General features: G+C 40.5%; 1 protein-coding gene across 2 annotated transcripts in view; it reads right to left on the reverse strand.

Moving 5' to 3' along the window:
• Positions 1-19972, reverse strand: part of FCHSD2 (FCH and double SH3 domains 2) — a 281274-nt gene that overhangs the window by 55980 nt on the left and 205322 nt on the right. For both annotated transcript variants that reach the window (XM_066367902.1, XM_066367912.1), the window contains exons 10-11: positions 13110-13205; positions 8607-8723 (exon numbers count right to left, since the gene is read on the reverse strand). In XM_066367902.1, coding sequence (XP_066223999.1) covers positions 8607-8723; positions 13110-13205 — 213 coding nt within the window. The remainder of the gene's footprint in view (positions 1-8606; positions 8724-13109; positions 13206-19972) is intronic.

Below are 19972 nucleotides of genomic sequence, written 5' to 3' on the forward strand. Positions count from 1 at the left end.
CATTATCTACAGCATTTATGGGTCTGATTTAACTGATTTTTCCTTTTGGTCATGGGTTATATTTTCCTGCTTATATTTATTTACCTCTTGATTGAGTTTTTGGGGATGACACTGGTTAATAAATTTGTTTTCTGTGACAGAGACAGAAAGACAGAGAGAAGGACAGATAGGGATAGACAGACAGGAAGGGAGATGAGAGGGAGAGAGATGAGAAGCATCAATTCTTTGTTGCAGCTCCTTACTTGTTCATTGATTGCTTTGTCACATGTGCCTTGACCAGGGGGCTCCAGCAAAGTGAGTGACCCCTTGCTCAAGCCAGTGACCTTTCAGCTCAAGCCAGCGACCAAGGGGTCATATCTATGATCCCATGCTCAAGCCAACAACCCCGTGCTCAAGCTGGTGAGCCATGCTCAAATCAGTGATCTTGGGGTTTCAAACCTGGTTCCTCTGTGTCCCAGTCCTATGTTCTATCCGCTGCGCCACCGCCTGATAAGACTCAGTCATTATTTCTTTAAACAGGGTTTCAATCCCTTGCTCTCTCTTCTTTGGATTATCTTTTTCTTTTTGCAGTTCTGATTGGGTGTTTTCTGATACCTACCATTGTCTTCCAAATCACTCATTTGATCTTCTGCTTCATCTAATCTGCTGGTGATTCAATCTACTATAGTTTTCATTTCAGTTATTGTATTCTTCATTTCTGACTGGTTCTTTGTTATGATTTCTATGTCCCTTTTTGTTTACTGTCTCTTTGTTGACAGTCACACTGAGTTAAATTTATTCTCCCTTTAAGTTCTTTGAGCATCCTTATAATCAGTGTTTTAAACTCTATACAGGGGGTCTTCATTTATGACATAGTTTCGTTCCTATGACAATGACGTAACCCGAATTTTGGTGTAAGTTGAAACACATCTTAGCCTAACACAAACAAAACACTGTGCTTTTAATAGTCCAAAATGGCATAGGTAAGCATACTGGGGGACATCAACTCCCTCACTCATACACTGTGTTACTGTGTATTCTTCTGCCACGCACAAAAAAACTAGTTCACCCATGTAGTCCGAAGTATGACACTAATGGTATAAACCGAAATAGTTGTGTCTCAATTTTTTAAAGCTTTTATGGGAGCGAGCATCGTAAACTCAAAATGTATGTCAAGACTGTCTTATACCGAGGACCCCTTATCTGGTAGATTGCTTGCCTCCATTTCATTTATCCTTTTTCTGGAGATTTCTCCTGTTCTTTCATTTAGGACATGTTTCTTGAGTCCCCATTTTGGCTGCTTCTCTGTGTTGTTGTTTCTATGTATTAGGTATTAGGTGTGGTACATCTCCCAGTTTGGTACTCCCTTATGTAGTAGGTGCCCTGTGACCCTAATGGTGCAGTGTTCCTGATCACCTGAGCTGGGTGCTCCAGGACTGTCCCCTGGGTGGGCTGTGTGTGTCCTTCTGTTGTAGTTGAGCCTTGATTTCTGTTGGCATGTCACTGGGTGGAACTGGCTCTCAGGTTGGCTAGCTGTGAGGATTGGCAACAACGACAGAGTATAAGCTGCTGTGCAGGAGCTAACCCTATGAAGTGGGATTCCTTTCAGTGGGACCTGAAATGAACTCACCTCAGTGGTGACACCTTGAGACCCACCCTTGGGTGTGCTACTTGTGAAACTAATTGTGTGGTACTCTTTTCTTGTCTGAAGGTGACCACTGGGTGTGTTTGTTATGGGGCCTCTTGGGATGGACTCTGGTGCAGGTCAATGTCAGGTGCTACCTGTAACTAGCCTAGGTCTGTTAAAAGCTTCTCAGCACTGGTATTCAGGGCTGGGGAGCCATTTGTGTTGGGCCTGGATTTGTGTGGTCAGGGCCACACTACAAAGTGGGGCCAGCTGCCACAAGTAACAAGCCTAGGTTAGGTCAATAAAATTCCCAGGATACCCCGAGATCTGCTGGCTGCCCATAAGTGTTAGCTCCTGATTCTTGGGTGGTACACCAGTGAGGTGAAGCAGGGTCTCAGGGAGATACCAGAGTGGGGCAAGTGCTGTTCCCCAGGATAATAAATATTCAGATTCTGTACCAGTGCTGAGCCTGAGGCCACACAGCAAAAGTGTCACTGAGACCAGCCCTCGCCCACCTGGGACCTATGGATCTTTGTAGTGAGGTCAGGGTGAAGCTAGGGGAGTTCACCTCGCTGATGTAAATTCAGATTTGGTAGTGTAGGGAGGAGGGCTCAACAGAGGGATAATGGCAGTTATTCCTTTAGCCCTACTCTGAAGCCACACAACTTAGTTTCTTCCTGCATGACTCTGGCACCCCCAGAGCTTGATGAAATTCCTTAAGAGTTTATTAAGAAAGACTATGACACAAGCCCAGGTTGGTTGGTGCCAAAGAGTGCCTCGGGCCGTACACAAGTTGGGTTGGGCAGGGTGTGTGGGAGTAATCAAGGTAATGCTAGTGGAGTCTACCAGGCTAATGTATTTTCAGATTAGGCTGTGTATGGGGAGGGCTCAACACAGGAAAGATGGTATCTGTCAGTAGCACAGGAGGATGGCTCAACATCCTCATGGCAGCCATCCCTCCAGTCCCTGCCCCAAAGCCATATAACTTAGTTTCTCCCTGTATGTCTCTGGCACCCCACCAGCTGCTGTCTCTCTGCAAGAGCCCAGTGTGAGTACCTGTACATGAGTTTTGCACTGGCCCTTTAAGAAAATACTCTGGTTTATAGCAGTCTTCCGTCTCACTTGGAGAGACGGAATCCCTGCTGATATTTACAGCCAGATGTTATGTGGGCTCCTCTTGTCAACACTGGTATTCTGGGCTGGGGAGCCTGGTGCATGGTTGAGATCCTTTATTTCTCTGTGTGTGTGTGTATGTGTGTGTGTGTGTGTGAGAGAGAGACAGAGACAGACAGGAAGGGAGAGATAAGAAGCATCAATTCTTCTTTGCAGCTCTTTGTTGTAGCTCCTTAGTTGTTCATTGACTGCCTTTTTATTTTTTTTAATTTTTCTGAAGTTGGAAACGGGGAGGCAGTCAGACAGACTCCCACATGCGCCCGACCGGGATCCACCCGGCATGCCCACCAGGGGGTGATGCTCTGCCCATCTGGGGTGTTGCTCTGCCGCGACCAGAGCCATTCCAGCACCTGAGGCAGAGGCCATGGAGCCATCCTCAGCGCCTGGGCCAACTTTTTGCTCCAATGGAGCTTCTGCTGTGGGAGGAGAAGAGAGAGACAGAGAAGAAGGAAAGGGGGAGGGGTGGAGAAGCAGATGGGTGCTTCTCCTATGTGCTCTGACCAGGAATCGAACCCAGGACTCCTGCATGCCAGGCCGATGCTCTACCACTGAGCCAACCAGCCAGGGCCATTGACTGCTTTTTTATATGTGCCTTGACTCGGGGGGCTACAGCAGAGCAAGTAACCCCTTGGCTCAAGTCAGCGACCTTGGGCTCATGCCAGACACCTCTGGGCTCAAGCCAATGACCACGGGGTCATGTCTATGATCCCACGCTCAAGCCAGTGAGCCCACGCTCAAGCCAGATGAGCCCGCGCTCAAGCTGGCAATCTCGGGGTTTCGAACCTGGATCCTCTGCATCCCAGTCTAATACTCTATCCACTGCACAACTGCCTGGTGAAATCCTTTATTTCTAAGGGGGAGGACCTCTGTAGCTGGAATATCCCTCTGGATTCTCAACTGCCACATACAGGTGTGGGACCAGCTCATTTTGCATCTCTGCCCCTCTTAGTTACAGGACTTTTGTCCAGCTAGTCTTCAGATGGTTATCAGGCTGACTGTTCTATAATTTAGTTGTAATTTTGATGTGGTCATGGGAGGAGATGAGTGCAGTGTCCACCTACTCTGCCACCTTGACTGGAAACCCCTAGCTTGATCTTTTTGAAGCTCTGTTTTAAAGCTATGTCAGGTTAGTTCTAAGGTAGTTTTATTCTAGGGCTAATTTAGCTCTACTACCAATGTCTGATCCTTCTGTAGTCTTCTGAACGCCCTAGGCCAGTGGTCAGCAAACTCATTAGTCAATAGAGCCAAATATCAACAGTACAACGATTGAAATTTCTTTTGAGAGCCAAATTTTTAAACTTAAATTATATAGGTAAGTACATTGTTATTAATTTAATTAGGGTACTCCTAAGCTGGCCTTTGCTAACACTGAAGGGGCCAAAGAGCCGCATTTTGCTTGCGAGCAGCAGTTTGCCGACCAAGGCCCTAGTCAGGGGTCCCCAAACTTTTTACACAGGGGGCCAGTTCACTGTCCCTCAGACCGTTGGTGGGCCAGACTATAAAAAAACTATGAACAAATCCCTATGCACACTGCACATATCTTATTTTAAAGTAAAAAATCAAAACGGGAACAAATACAATATTTAAAATAAAGAACAAGTAAATTTAAATCAACAAACTGACCAGTATTTCAATGGGAACTATGCTCCTCTCACTGACCACCAATGAAAGAGGTGCCTCTTCTGGAAGTGCGGTGGGGGCCGGATAAATGGCCTCAGGGGGCCGCGTGCGGCCCGCAGGCCCTAGTTTGGGGACCCCTGCCCTAGGTGATCCACAAGCACTCTCAATTTTGCCTAGAGGTTCAGAACTTTAATGTGCCCTAGGATGATGTGAGCTCTGGGAATTGCTCAGCTTACCTCTATTGTTTTCCTTTACCCAGTCTTGTGGTGTTCCACCCTATGCATGTGAGGTTTAGTATTCAGCAACAGACCCAAGGGGGACCTATGTAGATTTTTGAAATTCTTTGCATTTCCCTGCTCTCTGACACTCTGTCCTGAAAATTCATGCCACTTCAGCGTTTCTGAACTGTGGTCATCATCATCTGAGCTCAGCAAGTCTGTGGTGCTCTGCTTCAGTTGTCTTCCTATACTGCAGTGTACAAAGGGCCTCCAGATAGAAAGCCTAGGAAGTCACAGGGCTAATTTCATTTTCCTCTTTCTCAGGTTCCACAATTCTGTTATTGCCTATTGTCCAATATCTGAAAATGTTTGTTTCATATATTTAGACTAACTTTTAGTTGTTTATGCAGGAAGGTGAGATATCAGTTACTTCATCATGGCCAAAAGTAGAACTGATTTTAGTGTTAAAAAAACCCCAAACCTTCATTTTATCATTTAAAATATATCTTACTAGATGAAAGCCTAATATAGTTCATACCATAATGAACTAAAAATTTATTAAGGACCTGGCCAGTTGGCTCAGTGGCAGAGCGTTGGACTGGCATGTGGAAGTCCCAGGTTCGATTCCTGCCCAGGGCACACAGGAGAAGCACCCAACTGCTTCTCCACCCCTCCCCTTCTCTTTTCTCTGTCTCTCTCTTCCCCTTCCGCAGCCAAAGCTCCATTGGAGCAAAGTTGTCCCAGGCGCTGAGGATGACTCCATGGCCTCCACCTCAGGTGCTAGAATGGCTCAGGTTGCAACAGAGCAATGGCCCAGATGGGCAGAGTATTGCCCCCTGGTGGGCTTGCCAGGTGGATCCCAGTCGGGCACATGCTGGAGTCTGTCTCTCTGCCTCCCTGCTTCTCACCTCAGAAAAATACTTAAAAAAAAAATTATTGAACTCTATCTGTACCTCCCAACAGGAAGCCACAACATGCCCTGACAACAGAGAGAGAAAGCGTTTTATTTTTAATGCCTAAACATTTACTTTCAAATATAGTTAAGCATCTAGTGTAAAAAAAAAATTTGTTCATGTGTTTTATATTTTTAACTCTAAAGCTGCAGCAATTAATCTCATTGTTTATTGGATATGTAGGTGTATACATCTTTAGTTCACAAATTCTTTGTTTTTCAAGTAAGAGAAGGGGAGATAAGTGAGACAGACTCCTGCATTTGCCCTGACTGGATCCACTCGGCAACCCTGTCTGGGGTCAATGCTCAAATCAACAGAGCTATCCTTATCCCCTGGGGCCAACGCTTGAACCAATAGAGTCAATGGGCTGCAGGAGGGGGAGAGGGAGAGAAGAGGGAGAGAAGAGGGAGAGAAGAGGGAGAAGGAGAGAAGAGGGAAAAGGAGAGAAGGGGGAGAGGAAGAGAACGGGAAGGGGGGAGTAGATGATTGCTTCTCTTGTGTGCCCTGACCGGAATCAAACCTAGGATGTCCATATGCCAGGCTAACACTCTATTAACTGAGCCAACCCGCTAGGGCCCCAAAATTCTTTCACTGAGATAAACTATATTAGAGAAACTGTACCTAAGAACCCCTTATTTATCCTTAAATCTGATATAGTTGATAATATTCTGGATTTCAAGCTGTAGTCTGATGCCAGGCTTTGAAGAATTTAAGAGAAGAGTTTTATTTTGCATGCAAGAACTATTATGTTCAAAAGGCAGATTGTGGCAGATTTTTTTTTTTTTTTTTTTTACCGAGACAGAGAGAGGGACAGATAGGGACAGACAGACAGGAAGGGAGAGAGATGAGAAGCATCAATTCTTTGTTGCAGCACCTTAGTTGTTCATTGATCACTCTCTCATATATGCCTTGACCAGGGGGCTATAGCAGAGTGAGTGACCCCTTGCTCAAGTCAGTGACCTTTGGGCTCAAGCCAGCAACCATGGGGTCATGTCTATGATCCCACACTCAAGCCAGTGAGTCTGCACTCAAGCCAAATGAGCCCGCACAAAAGCTGGTGACTTCGGGGTTTTGAACCCGGGTCCTCTGTGTCCCAGTCTGATGCTCTATCTAGTATGCTACCTCCTGGTTAGGCAGATTATGTTTTTTAAAAAAATAGCTATTATAATACTTTCCATTCCACATGTTCTTCTAGAACCTTGCTATTTCCCCACCAAGATGTATAGTTTATGTACTCTCTCCTTAAACCTGGACAGGCCTTTGTGACTGCCTCAATTAATAAAAATACAACACAACTAATATTACATTACTTCTGAGGCTAGGTCAGAAAAGATGATACAGCTTCTACAGCTTCTTCTTAGCCTAATCTTAGAATTCACACTGTTGGGCCCTGTGCTACCATGTAAGAAGGGTTGCCAACCTGAAGCTGCCATGTTGAAGAGATCACATGGGGAGACCACAGAGAGACAGAGGTGCACAAGAGCTCTGGCTGTTCCAGTTCTCTGCTGTTCAAGCGTTCCTGGTATCAACCAGATATTTCAGTGGGAAGCCTATGAGATGACTCTAGCACCAGTGCTATCTGATTGCAACGATACCCCCCCCCCCCCTCCAGATGAGAACTGCCAAGCTGAGCCTACCCAATCTCCAGAGTAGTATGGGACAATATAAAAAAATGCCTTTGTTGGCATTAAATTTGAAGTGTTTTATTATGCAGCATTAGATAAGTGGAACACTGAATCTGAGATGCCTGTGAAATAGTGAAAAGTAGATGTCAAGGCACAAAAGAAAGGCCTAATGCTAAAGATACTCATTTGTTACTTGTTGGTAAGTGAAACCATGGAAGAGATCAAGACTGCTTATAATGAGAATAAAGAATAAGAAGGAGCCTACTACAAAAATCTAAGGAATTTAAATATTTAAATGTTAGACAGAGGAAGAACCTATAAAAGGATGTAGGAATGGCCAGGTGGCAGAAGGAAAACCAGGGCAATGTGATGTCATGAATGACTAAAGAAGAGAATGCTTCAAGATAAAGGGAGCTGTCAATTGTGATGAAGCTCTCAACAGGTTAAGTAAGATGAGAAATCCACGTGTCCATTTTGGATTTAGCAACACAGACATAACTGATATTTTTTGCAAGTATAGTCGCTATAAAGTGGTGCAGGGGAAGAGAAAGAATTGAAATGGGCTGCCTGACCAGGCGGTAGCGCAATGAATAGAGTGTTGGACTGAGATGTGGAGGACCCAGGTTCAAAACTCTGAGGTCACCAGCTTGAGTGTGGGCTCATCTGGTTTGAGCATGGGGTCATTCGGTCTGTTGTAGCCCCCTGGTCAAGACACATATGAGAAAGCAATCAATGAACAACTGAGGTGCCACAACGAAGAATTGATGCTTCTCAACTCTCTCCCTTCCTGTCTGTCAGTCCCTATCTGTCCCTTTCTCTAACTCTCTCTGTCTCTCTCTCTCACACACACACACACACACACACACACACACACACACACACAAGAAAGGAAATGGGCTAAAAAAGTAAGTGGGATGTTAGAAAGTATAGATACTATACATGGACATTCTTTTAAGAAGACAAGTATAAAGGTAAAGAGAATAATAAAGATATAAATAAATGGAAATTGAGAAAAAATTTACTATACTTAACATAATTTCTTGGCACTTTTAGTTTAGTCCTGATGATGCATATTCATGGAATCTACAGTAGTGTTTTCAAAAAATTTGTCTTGGGGATGAAAACCCAAATTCAACATATTTATGTCTCTTCCACTGCCTAAGAGACTACAATACACTACCGCTAGTCTTCCTTAGGCAGGTCTATGGCAAATAGATAAATTACTGTGTTGCTGCTAGAGGGCTTAGGGAATTTGCAAGCTAAGTTGAATGGCTGAGAGCATACTGCTGAGTGCTGAGAAATTATAGAAGGAACATATACAGGATATTATTTACATTAACTAAAACTCGGTTCTTTAAATTGGTTAGACATGTGGCTTAAGGTAAATGTAGCCTAAGACTATTATACTTACTCGTTGTTGATGAACGATGGTTTTGTGCTCACGCGCCACACGTGTGGCCCATTTCCGAGCCTCTTTGTTTAGACTGTGCTCCTCTGTGGTCCCAGTTTCTGATTCTAACTGTCGGCTCTACAACACAAGAGAGAAAGTCTTGTTATACTTACTGAAATCACAACCATTCTGTAGGTGGATCAGAGGACCTTCACTTTGCCAGCACTCAAGAGCACGAGACGTGCTCCAGTACTGTGGGATATTAACAGAAGAGGAGAAGGACGGTATGGAACCATAAATGACCACGGGTTTTTTTATCTTACATTGCCGAACTTCCTATCTAATACTGCGGTTTGATTCATTTGGGGTCTGAAGAAAGCAAGGGGAAAAAAAGGTTTTCATGCCAGCCTACTGAGGCACTAAAATGGTTGTATAGATAAATATGGAAAAACAACTCAATAGTTTCAATGAGATTAAAGAAAGAATCATTGGACAAAGTGAAAAAAAATAAAAACAGCACAAACTCTCTGCCCCCCAAAAATATTGGGTTTAATTTAGTTTCAGATTCATTACCAACTTAATGACAAAAACGCACAGTAGCTTTCCCCCTTCCTCTAGGCTTTGGTGTTACATGAGAGAGAGAGTGGTGCTAGACCAAATGAGCACGAAGGGTTTCTTCTAGCCCTCAAATGCTATGATGATGTTTCACAAAGAACAAACTGCAAAATCTAAATAAACAAGAGTAATAGTTAACCCCTACTGTCCAAAGCACTGTGGAAAGTGTTTCTTTTCACATACATACTTTTATAACAACATTATGAGATGAGTCATAAATCAAAGCTCAGAGAAATTAAGTAAAATTGCCAACGTCTACCAGATATTAAATGTGACAACTTTGATTACAGAAATCTGATTTCAGATTCAGAAATCTGAACCTGAAATCTGATTTCAGATTCAGAACTCTGAACCACTGAACTATTTTAACTTTCTTTAAACCCAAGAACTCATGAAAAAAAACATAAAATAATTATGAGAGAAAAAAAATTCGTTAACTGTGAATTATCCAAGAAAAAATTTAATACAGAAAGAAGCAAAAGTTTAGAGTGGGAAGAACTTAGAAAACTGGCTTTTGCAAAGTTACATAGCTCAAGATTTGAAAGTAAGTAGAATCTGATAAATTCGATTAAAAATGTAATATTTTTGATGGGGTGGTAGGCAAGGTTGAAAAACTTTTACTTTATGCAGACATCTCAACTAACGTTTATATAACCTAAAGTTAGGTTATATAATAATAAATGAGTTGAAATAGCGAAAGAATTAAAATCCAAATCTAATTACCTTTACAATTACATTTAATATTCTGAATCATTCTTTGGGCTACTAGGAATCTGGAAACCAACTTTATTATTATATTTTGCTTTGTGGAAGGATCTAGATAGACATATAAATTTCTATCTGTCCATAGAAGTCAGGGTTTAAAATGTGAAATACTGGATGCTGATATAAATATAATCTATATTAGCAGGGAATCTGATGTTCACAGGTTGTAAGGTGTATTCTGAATAGGCCATGTATAAGTTTTTAAGTCAGTCGGACCAAGCTGTAACCCTCTCTATGCCATTTACTAGTCTTGGGCATATTGAGTCTTAGTTACATCTGAAGATTGCTAAAAAAGCCACCTATCTCTTAGGGGTTATTAGGATGAAATTAAGTCATATTTCAAACATTCTCTTATAGTATCTACATATATTAAATATCCAATAAATGGTTTAATGTTAAGGACCGAATTGAAAACTACTTCAAACCAAAAAAGTTTTAAATCCAAATAACCCAAGGAATGAAAGAAAAACAAGACTTGATGATATGCTGAGAAATCTTAAAGAGAATGAACTTATAGGGAGTAGAGGAGATGATAAAGGAGGCAATTAATAAAAAAATTTAATTTTTATTACTGAGAAAAATTTTAGGAACAAGTAAATAAATATATATTTTTTTAAAGAAACTTTTTTTAAAAATTTTATTTATTCATTTTTAGAGAGGAGAGAGGGAGAGAGAGAAAGAGAGAGAGAGAAGGGGGAGGAGCTGGAAGCATCAACTCCCATATGTGCCTTGAGCAGGCAAACCCAGGATTTCGAACCAGCGACCTCAGCATTTCCAGGTCGACGCTTTATCCACTGCACAGGTCAGGCCACAAGTAAATATTAAAATGTGTGCAGGCTGTAGACCATAGGCTCAGTGTCTGTTAAATTGAAATGTGCTTTAAAACAGAATAGGAACAGCAGCAATTTCAGAAATACAACAGAAATAACAACAGGAAAGAGTGGTGAGGAGTCCTTCCTGCATGTCCTCCATTCACCTGGTGGGAGAGTGTGGTAATGGCACTGACTGGTGCTCCGCTCGCCAGGACAGGCTTAGCGCTACCAACTCCAAGAGGACACCAGGAAGCAAGAAAACCATGGCTCCCTGCTCAGATGAAAGAAAAGTGCTAGCGTAAACTGAGTAAAAGTAATTGTTTGAGATTTTATTCTTTGTGGGCAGTAAGAATACTTAATTTACAACAAAACAAAATGTACACAAAAAGGTCCTGCAGTTAAACACATTCTTAAAAATGACTATTCTAGAGACTTTTTCAATGATTGACAATCTGGGATGATTTTTATAAAAGTATGGGCATGTATTCTTTTTCATTATGCAAAAATTAACTGCTCCCCAAGTGCTCAACATTTCCTCTCAGAAAACATAGTAACTTGCAGAAAGAACATTCAAATTGCAATCAGGACAGTATCTGTCACTAATCCTTTGTATGACTCTGGACAAGTCTTCTTTTCCTTTCTAGGTTTCAGTTACCCTTTTACTAAAGGCAAGATTAGCTCTAAGGTTATTTTCAGAATTCCTGTTAAAGAAAAGTAAGGTGCTTCAAACAAGATGGAAAATGAGAAGCACAATCTTTTCACTATAAACAGGAAAGGAAGCCCCTGATTTATAAGGGAAAATGCAAAGCCCCATCTTATTGTACTCAGTGGTCCCTTATACATACCATACATACATACATATCTATATCTATATATATCTGTATATAGATATAGATATATATAACTTTCATCCCAATAGCAGGTCCCACCCTTTCATTAACATGCAAAGCCACACATCCCATTGCTCCCACCCTTGACCGAAATCCCATATACCTCAGCTATGGTCATTCTCAGAGCACTGACAGGGGAGAGCTCAATATCCACCAGTTGGGCGGCTTTTAAACTCTGCCCAGTAAAGATTGCACAAGGACAGAAAATAGCATAGTTAGAATTGTAAGGCAAACAAGGACACAGCTAAGAACATTTAGCACAGTGTCTAGAAACAAAGTAAGATTTAGGATTGCAGTTAGGATAAGTGAGATGAATGTCACTGTTATTCTGATTTTCTGAGGAAAATGAGCAAAGATAAAATAATCTCAAATTAGTTGCTATTTTAAGTCAAGCTTGGCAAACCTGCCCATACTCTGTATCTTCTAATGTTCTGCTACATTCCTCCCAGGCTTCAAAGAAGTCAAATTATAGAATAATGTCACCCAATCACTAAGCAAAAGCTGATTAAAAAAAAAAGAAACCATTATTAATGGCAAGGGCAATAATCTAGAGGAAAATGCTTTTTTCCCTACATTTCTTTATATAGCCACTAAGAGGGCTACTTAAAATTCAGTAAGAAAAGTAATGAAGACATCTCTAGCAAAGGTGTCTATTAAACTGATACCATTAAATTCTGGTATCATAAACTCCCCTGGGTTTGATTTTAGGATTACTAACAGAATTGACCAATGTTATCTGATTTCTGTCTTGGCTCGCTTACACTGAGACCATGTGCCAGAGATGCTGGCATATAAATACATGCTAAACATGCGCTTTCTCACCTTGCAGAAGTTAAAATTTCTTTGTAGGTTATTAAATTAGCTTTTTGGTTTTTTTAAATTAAAAAATGGCATTTTTCATGGACTAAACTCAAGAATAAAAATGGATGATTAATGTCGACTTCAAAAAATTTGCCAATTTGACATCCGTGTTAATACTTTAACATCTTAAGAAACTGAAAGACCTAGAAAGGGTCTATAATTTTGTATAAAACCAACAAAATCTTTGCATGTACATATTTAGTATTTATTAATTCTATTCTGGTTAAAATTTAACCACTGGCTTCTCTGAAAGGGTTATCTGTATGAGGAATTTCATGGATGGAAAGTATGATTTATATTTGAATTGAAATAAAGCCTTTAATATTTTTTCTTCTTCTATAAGTTCAGTTTTCAGCTGTAACTTGTCTATAACTTATTCCAATTTAGTAGAAACTTTTCAAAATAAAGATATTGGGGTGTTAGTCATGTTTTACAAAGAAACGTCAGTTTCTCTGTTTCCCCACAGTTTGTTATACAATTAATGAGACATACTCAGCTTTTTGTTTATTTCAAGGATAATAGTTATTTAAGCAGGAACATAGCTTAAAAACAAATGAAATAAAAATCTGGAATTCCCTTACTGTATCGCTGTCACAAGGCTGGAACTGGAAGGGCTGGGGTTTGTGAAAAACAGCATTCTCTTGTAGAAACAGCTGAAGATTATAATCCCGTATCACCTACAGAGAAAATAAATTATCTTTAGTTTTTGTTTTTTTTTTTAAAATTCAGTGAGAGGAGGGGAGGCAGCGAGACAGACTCCCACATGCATCCCTACTAGGATCCACCCAGCAAGCCCTCTAGGGGGCGATGTTCTGCCCATCTGGAGTGTTGCTCCAACGTTCAGCAACTGAGCTCTTCTTAGTGCCTGAGGTGGAGGTCATGGAGACATCCTCAGTGCCCAGGGCCAACTGTCTCCAATTGAGCCATGACTGCAGGAGGGGAAGAAAGAAAGAGAGAGGAGTGGAGAAGCAGATGGGCACTTCTCCTGTGTGCCCTGACGAGGAATCGAACCCAGGATATCCACACGCTGGGCTGACGCTGTACCACTGAGCTAACCTAGGTTAAAATGACCAGTAATTACATTTTAAAGCTTTAAGATTCATTCTGCTGTTTTTCAAAAATGAGAAATCATCCAGTATTACATAATCAAAAATAAATGGTTGTTTTTTTCCATTTCAAGTTGTTTTCACTGTACTGTTTTTCCAAGAATCTAAATTTGGAAAGTCCTAGTTTAGAAACTAGCCCAAATATTGAGTCAACACAATATACAACATTTTAAAACATCAAGAAGATAACTATTATCCAAAAGCTATTCTTTTTAATATATGTGTGTGTGTGTGTTCATGTGCATAAATAGGGAAACAGGTTTGTCTCTTAGGTCTCCTACTTCTAAAGCTTTGTAGGTCTTTTTTTCAATTTTATTTTGTATTGGTTTCAAGTGTATAGCTTAGTAGTTAGATAATCACATATTTTACAATGTTCTCCTCGATATTTCCAGTACCCCAATTGGTCCCATTTATAGTTATCACAAAATTATTGACTATATTTCCTATGCTGTACTTACTACCCTGTGACTATTTTGTAACTCCCAATTTGTGCTTTGTAGTCCCTTCATCTCTTTTCCCAGTATAGGAGTCTTACAGTTTGTTTTATGGAGATTGCCATCCACTAGAAAATGACCAGATAACCTCATCCATAGCATAAAATAGTATTTTAGAATAAATCTTATTTATTGATTTGGGAGGGGGTGGAGAAACTCATTTATATATTCATTGGTTGATTCTTGTGTGTGCCCTGACTGGGGATCGAATTGGCAACCTTGGCATAGCAGGATGATGCTCTAATCAACTGAGCTACCCAGCTAGGGGTCTAATAACCATTTTACTTTTTTTATTATTATTATTTTTATTTATTGATTTTATTCAAAGAGGAAGAGAGGGAGGGAAAGTGACAGAGAGAGAGAGAGGAACATCAATCTGTTCCTGTATGTGCTCTGACCAGGGATAGAACAGACAACCTCTGTGCTTTGGGATGATGCTCTAAACAACCAAGCTATCCAGCCAGGGCTCTAATTACCATTTTAAAGCATACCAAGAAGACAGACTAGAAGGGAATTTATATACAGGGGCAATTCTGAGTTAGAGAAAGTAGCAAAACTAATAGCACAGAGAGAAAGATAGCCATCTGAAAAAGAATTCATTGCATTATATACTACTCTGGGAAAGAATAGAAACCAGCAACATTTTATTGTGCAGAAACCCATTTTGCTACACAGCTTTCTCTTTGCTTATCTTTCATTTGCAGTATATTACAGCCCATTAGTACCTTTGTCAGAGGATGGGCAGAAGAAGAAGAAAGCAGTTTAAAGCAGCTCTGTAGCTCTACAGTACCTTAGTAGTTCAGAGAAAGGGATTACTGGGGAGCTAGAGAAAGTTGTATTTTGCAATTTATTTACCAATATCATCCCGGTTCTTTCTCTATTGCTCCCCTCCCCTTCATTCAATAACCCTTTATTGAGAGAGCTTACCAGGCCCAATGTTAAATGTGGGCATGAGGGAAAATATATAAATGAATAAAGATAAGCAGTCAAGATTAGTATCTTCAAAGAATATATAATACGAAAACTGGGAGAACCAAACAGGTTACACAATTAAAATACACCATGGAAGTATGTAGAGGGTACCAGGAGAGCACAGAAGGTGATAGTTAATCCAGACTGAAGGGGTGGGACGGGGTGCAAAGCGGTTGGGAGGATTTGGTCAGGAAAAGCTGGCTGAATAAACATATTCTCAAAAGCAAATGTGCTGTGTTCTTTTCCTGGATCCAGTTTAAGCTCCAGTAGCTGTGAAAGCTCTTGACACTCCTCAGAGCCTCCCTAATTACCATGAAGGAAAAGCTAAGAGAATCATCCTAGTTGCCAAACCTATCCTCTCAGGCACTACAAATCTATTTTTTTTTTTTTGAAGGGGAAGTATCAACCTTTAGAATTTTTACTTTTTGTCACAAAAAATTTCAAACACATAAAAAGGTAGAGACAACAGTAGAGTGTATTCCTACATAGCCAACAACCAACTTGCAAAAACATCCCCGTGTGGCTAATGTTGTTTCATCTATAAACCCATCTACCCGCTCTATCCCCAATGTAAAAAAGTCCCAGACATACCATTTCATCCTTAAATATTTCAGTATGATACCTAAAAGATAAGGGCTCTTTAAAAAACACATCCATATTGAAATTTTAAATATTTATAAAACCATCAACAAGTGTTCAAATTTCCATGATTGCTTTGTATTTATTAAAGTTTTCAAAATCAGGATCAAAATAAGGACCCCACGATGCAACTGGATGATGTTACTTAGGTTTGTTCCTCCATCTCTCCCCACACCCCCTGCAATTTGTTGAAGAAACTGGGTTTTTGTTCTGTAGTTTCTCAGTTTGAATTTTGCTGACTGCATCCTTGTAGTATCAGTGTTCTGTTGCCTAGATTTCCTATAAATTGATGCTGATTACATTCAGGTTTGGTTTTGTTTTGACAAAGTGGTGTTCACTTCTATGAGGAGATTTGCTTCTGATTTGCCCCTTCTTACGATATTAATAGCTGTAGTGGGCTGAATGGTGGCCCTCCCAAAAGATTTGTGTCCTAATCCCTGGAACCTGTGAATGTTACCTCATTTGGAAAAAGGCCCTTTGCAGATGTAATTAAGGATTTTAAAATAATGAGATCATTCTGAATTCCCTGGATGGGCCCTAAATCTAATGATAAGTACCCTTATAAAAGACATACAGAGGAAAACAGACTGGAGAGGAGATAATTCAACCAGAAGAGATAGGACCACAAGCCAAGGAATGCCAGGAGGCACTAGAAACTGAAGGAAAAGAAACTGATCCTCCCCTAAAGCCTTTGGAGGAAAGGCAGCTCTGCTCTTTCATTTCTGACTCTTGGCCTCCAGAACTTGGGAAGCAATAAATTGTTGTGTTTTTTTTTTTTTTTTTTAATTTTAGTGAGGAGAGAGAGAGAGAGAGAGAGAGAGAGAGGGAGAAAGGGAGAAAGGGAGAAGGGAGGAGGAACAGGAAGCATCAATTCCCATATGTGCCTTGACGGAAGCATCAACTCCCATATGTGCCTTGACTGGGCAAGCCCAGGGTTTTGAATCAGTGGCCTCAGCGTTCCAGGTTGATGCTTTATCCACTGCGTCACCACAGGTCAGGCGGGTGGGAATAAATTTCTGTTAAGCCACCCAATTTATGGTAATTTGTATAGCAGCCTTAAGGAAACTAATAGAACAGTTCTCTGATGATGTAAGGCCAGTGGCTGCTGCCGTGGCCAGGCAGGTTCACACTGGATTTGGTCAGATGGTAAAGAAACTGTGGAGCCAGAAAATGGTGGGGCATGCCATTTATTAGAGTCTCATAATGTCAAACAAGCCAACAGGCTGGAAAACTCCTTCCCTCTCTCTCAGGGTTCCCAAGAACCGACCCCCCTCTCCAGACTCACTGGACTCCCCCCCTTTGGACTCACTGGACACTTCCCCCACAGGCCCCCATGAGCAAAACAGGCGGGGTGCAAATATCCCCTCTCCAGCAAACAACTGTCCCTCCCTCATAGAGGCAACCAATCTGCAATTTGCAATCTGCTGCCCTGAGGGCAAGCACCTGCAGCCTTCCACAGACCACACACATAAGATGCTGCCCTGCACAATGCAAAATACAAGCAAGCAAACCTAAACACACTTGACAAACTTGTTTGTCCAAAAGATGATAAATGCCTAAATCCATTAGGGGCTGCAAAAACTAGAAATTTTTCTATTTTTGTCCCTACCATTTTATCAAGAAATTTTTTTATCATTCCTTTTTCATTTATTAGCTAAAATACTTCTATAAGAGAAATTATCCAAGTCAAGTCAATTATTTAGTTACCTTGAAATACAGTTCATAAAAGGCAGGATAAATGCTTAATTCTTACCCTTTATTATCTAGTTCTCATGTGGAGTTTTTTGCCTAGCAACCTCCAAAGAATGACCAATTACAGCTTTAATAAATTATTATAAAGTTTTCTGGATTTGAAAATATTCAATAAGTTTTATTCCACTGCAGGTATCCTAACTGATGATGAAATCCCATCAGCCAATAAGATCTCATCCTGAGTCCTCTTGACATGACTCAGTAGTTTTAGACCATTTTTCTTGCTTTCTATTATGAAAAACTAAGATTTATCTTATATTTCAAGTTCCAGACATAGAATCAAGTCTTATTTTCCTCCAAAGCCTTGATTTTCTTTCTCTTTTTCTTTTTTTTAAGTGAGGAGAAAGTTAGTTAGAAAACAAACTCTGGACACTAGAGGTACTGGGTCAGTCACCTTTCTTTTTCTCAAGGAATTTACTCAGAGGGCAGTTGCAAAGAGGTACTGTGTACCTACTAATGTTGGCATCCAGCATAACTACAGTCAATAGCAAAACCATAAAATCAACTCTGGTACAAAAGTATAAAGCTTTTTTTAAATTTCACTAGTTATACATGCACTCATCTGGGGTGGGTGGTAGATGTGCAGAGGTCTATGCAATATCATCATGTGTGTAGCTTTATGTAACCACCATCACAATCAAGACACTAAACTGGACCATCACCAAAAGACTCTCGTGCTATACTCCATAATACCTACATCTACTCTCCCCACCCTTAACTCCTGGAAACCACTAATCTGTTCTCTATCTCTACAAATATGTTAATTCTCAAATGTTATGTAATGGAATCATACAATTTATCTTTTCAGATTGCCTTTTTTCACTTAGCATAATTTCCCTGAAGTTCATCCAAGTTGATGCATATACCAACAGTTTGTTGCTTTTTATTGCTGAGCTTTCCGTGGCATGCACATACCACCATTTACTTGATCTTTCACTCACTAAAGGTTGTTTAAGCAGTTTCCAATTTTTGGCTATTTTAAATAAAGCTACTATGAAAATTTGTGCACAAGTTTCTGTGTGAAGATATAATTTCATTTTCTCTATGTGCTCAGTCTCGTTCTCTTTAAATTTGTTACTGAAGTATAACTAACATATACTGCTCACAACAATTAGGGGATATTTTATTGCCTCATATAATTTTGAAATACAAATATTGATCGACTTACGATCTATGCAACTTACAACCATTCAACTTTATGACCACAATCGCTAGCCACGACTGCTTCGCATCTGGCAGCGCAAGCGTTGCCCAGCTGGGCGGACGACAGTGCGGACCAGCTTCCATGCAGCACTATCATCTCCGCGTACACCATTTCAACTGTTATCCCAGACTCGGTACAGCAATTTGTGTTTTGTGTCTTGGATATTTTTCATCAAACCCCTCCCAAGATGTCTATCAAGAGGAAATTGTCTTTACAAATATTAAACCAGTTGTACTGGTAATGCAGTGTTTTACTTAAACCTGATGAATGTAAAAATAAGAAACAGCCTGATCTGTGGTGGCGCAGTGGATAAAGCGTCAACCTGGAAATGCTGAGGTCGCCGGTTCGAAACCCTGGGCTTGCCTGGTCAAGGCACATATGGGAGTTGATGTTCCAGCTCCTTCCCCACTTCTCTCTCTCTGTCTCTTCTCTCTCTCTGTCTCTCCTCTCTCTCTCTCTCTCTGTCTCTCCTTCTCCTCTCTAAAATGAATAAATAAAAGAATAAAAAATAAATTTAAAAAATAAATAAAAATAAGAAACAAAATGGTGTAGAGATGATACAAATGGCATAAAATGAACAAAGAAAATTATGATATATAATGAAAAAAAATTATGATAAAATATGACTTAAAGATTTTTTTTTAAATATTTTATTTATTGATTTTTTAGAGAGAGAGGAGTGAGAGAGAGAGACAGAGAGAGAAGGGGGAGGAGCAGGAAGCATCAACTCCCATATGCGCCTTGACCAGGCAAGCCCAAGGTTTCAAACCGGCGACCTCAGTGTTCCAGGTTGATGCTTTATCCCACTGCGCCACCACAGGTCAGGCCCATGACTTAAAAGATTTTTATAACATCATTTCACAGTACTGTACATATAGCCTACTCAACTTACGACCAAATCATGTTATGACTGGTCTGTCGGAACCAATCGTGGTCATAAGACGAGCACTAGCTGTATCCCCTAATTGTTGTGAGCAGTACATAATAAACTGTACTTATTTGAAGTATATAATTTAAGCTTTAACATATCTATACACCTGTGAAACACCCCCACAATCAAGATAATAAACATATTCCTCACTCTCAAAGTTACCTTGTCCTTGTAATCCTCCCCTCCAGTCCTCTCTGACCCCCCTGTCATTTCTATGACAACCGAGACTAGGCTTTAAATCTCGTGTGCATGTTACTGGTAAATCCTTAAGCATGTAGCGCAGTGAGTTTGCCTAAAGTAGCATCCAATAAATAGTTGTTTAAGAACACCTGAGTAACCACCGAGA

The sequence above is a fragment of the Saccopteryx leptura genome, chromosome 1 (genome assembly GCF_036850995.1).
Source record: "Saccopteryx leptura isolate mSacLep1 chromosome 1, mSacLep1_pri_phased_curated, whole genome shotgun sequence".
NCBI classification, from domain to species: Eukaryota; Metazoa; Chordata; class Mammalia; order Chiroptera; family Emballonuridae; genus Saccopteryx; species Saccopteryx leptura.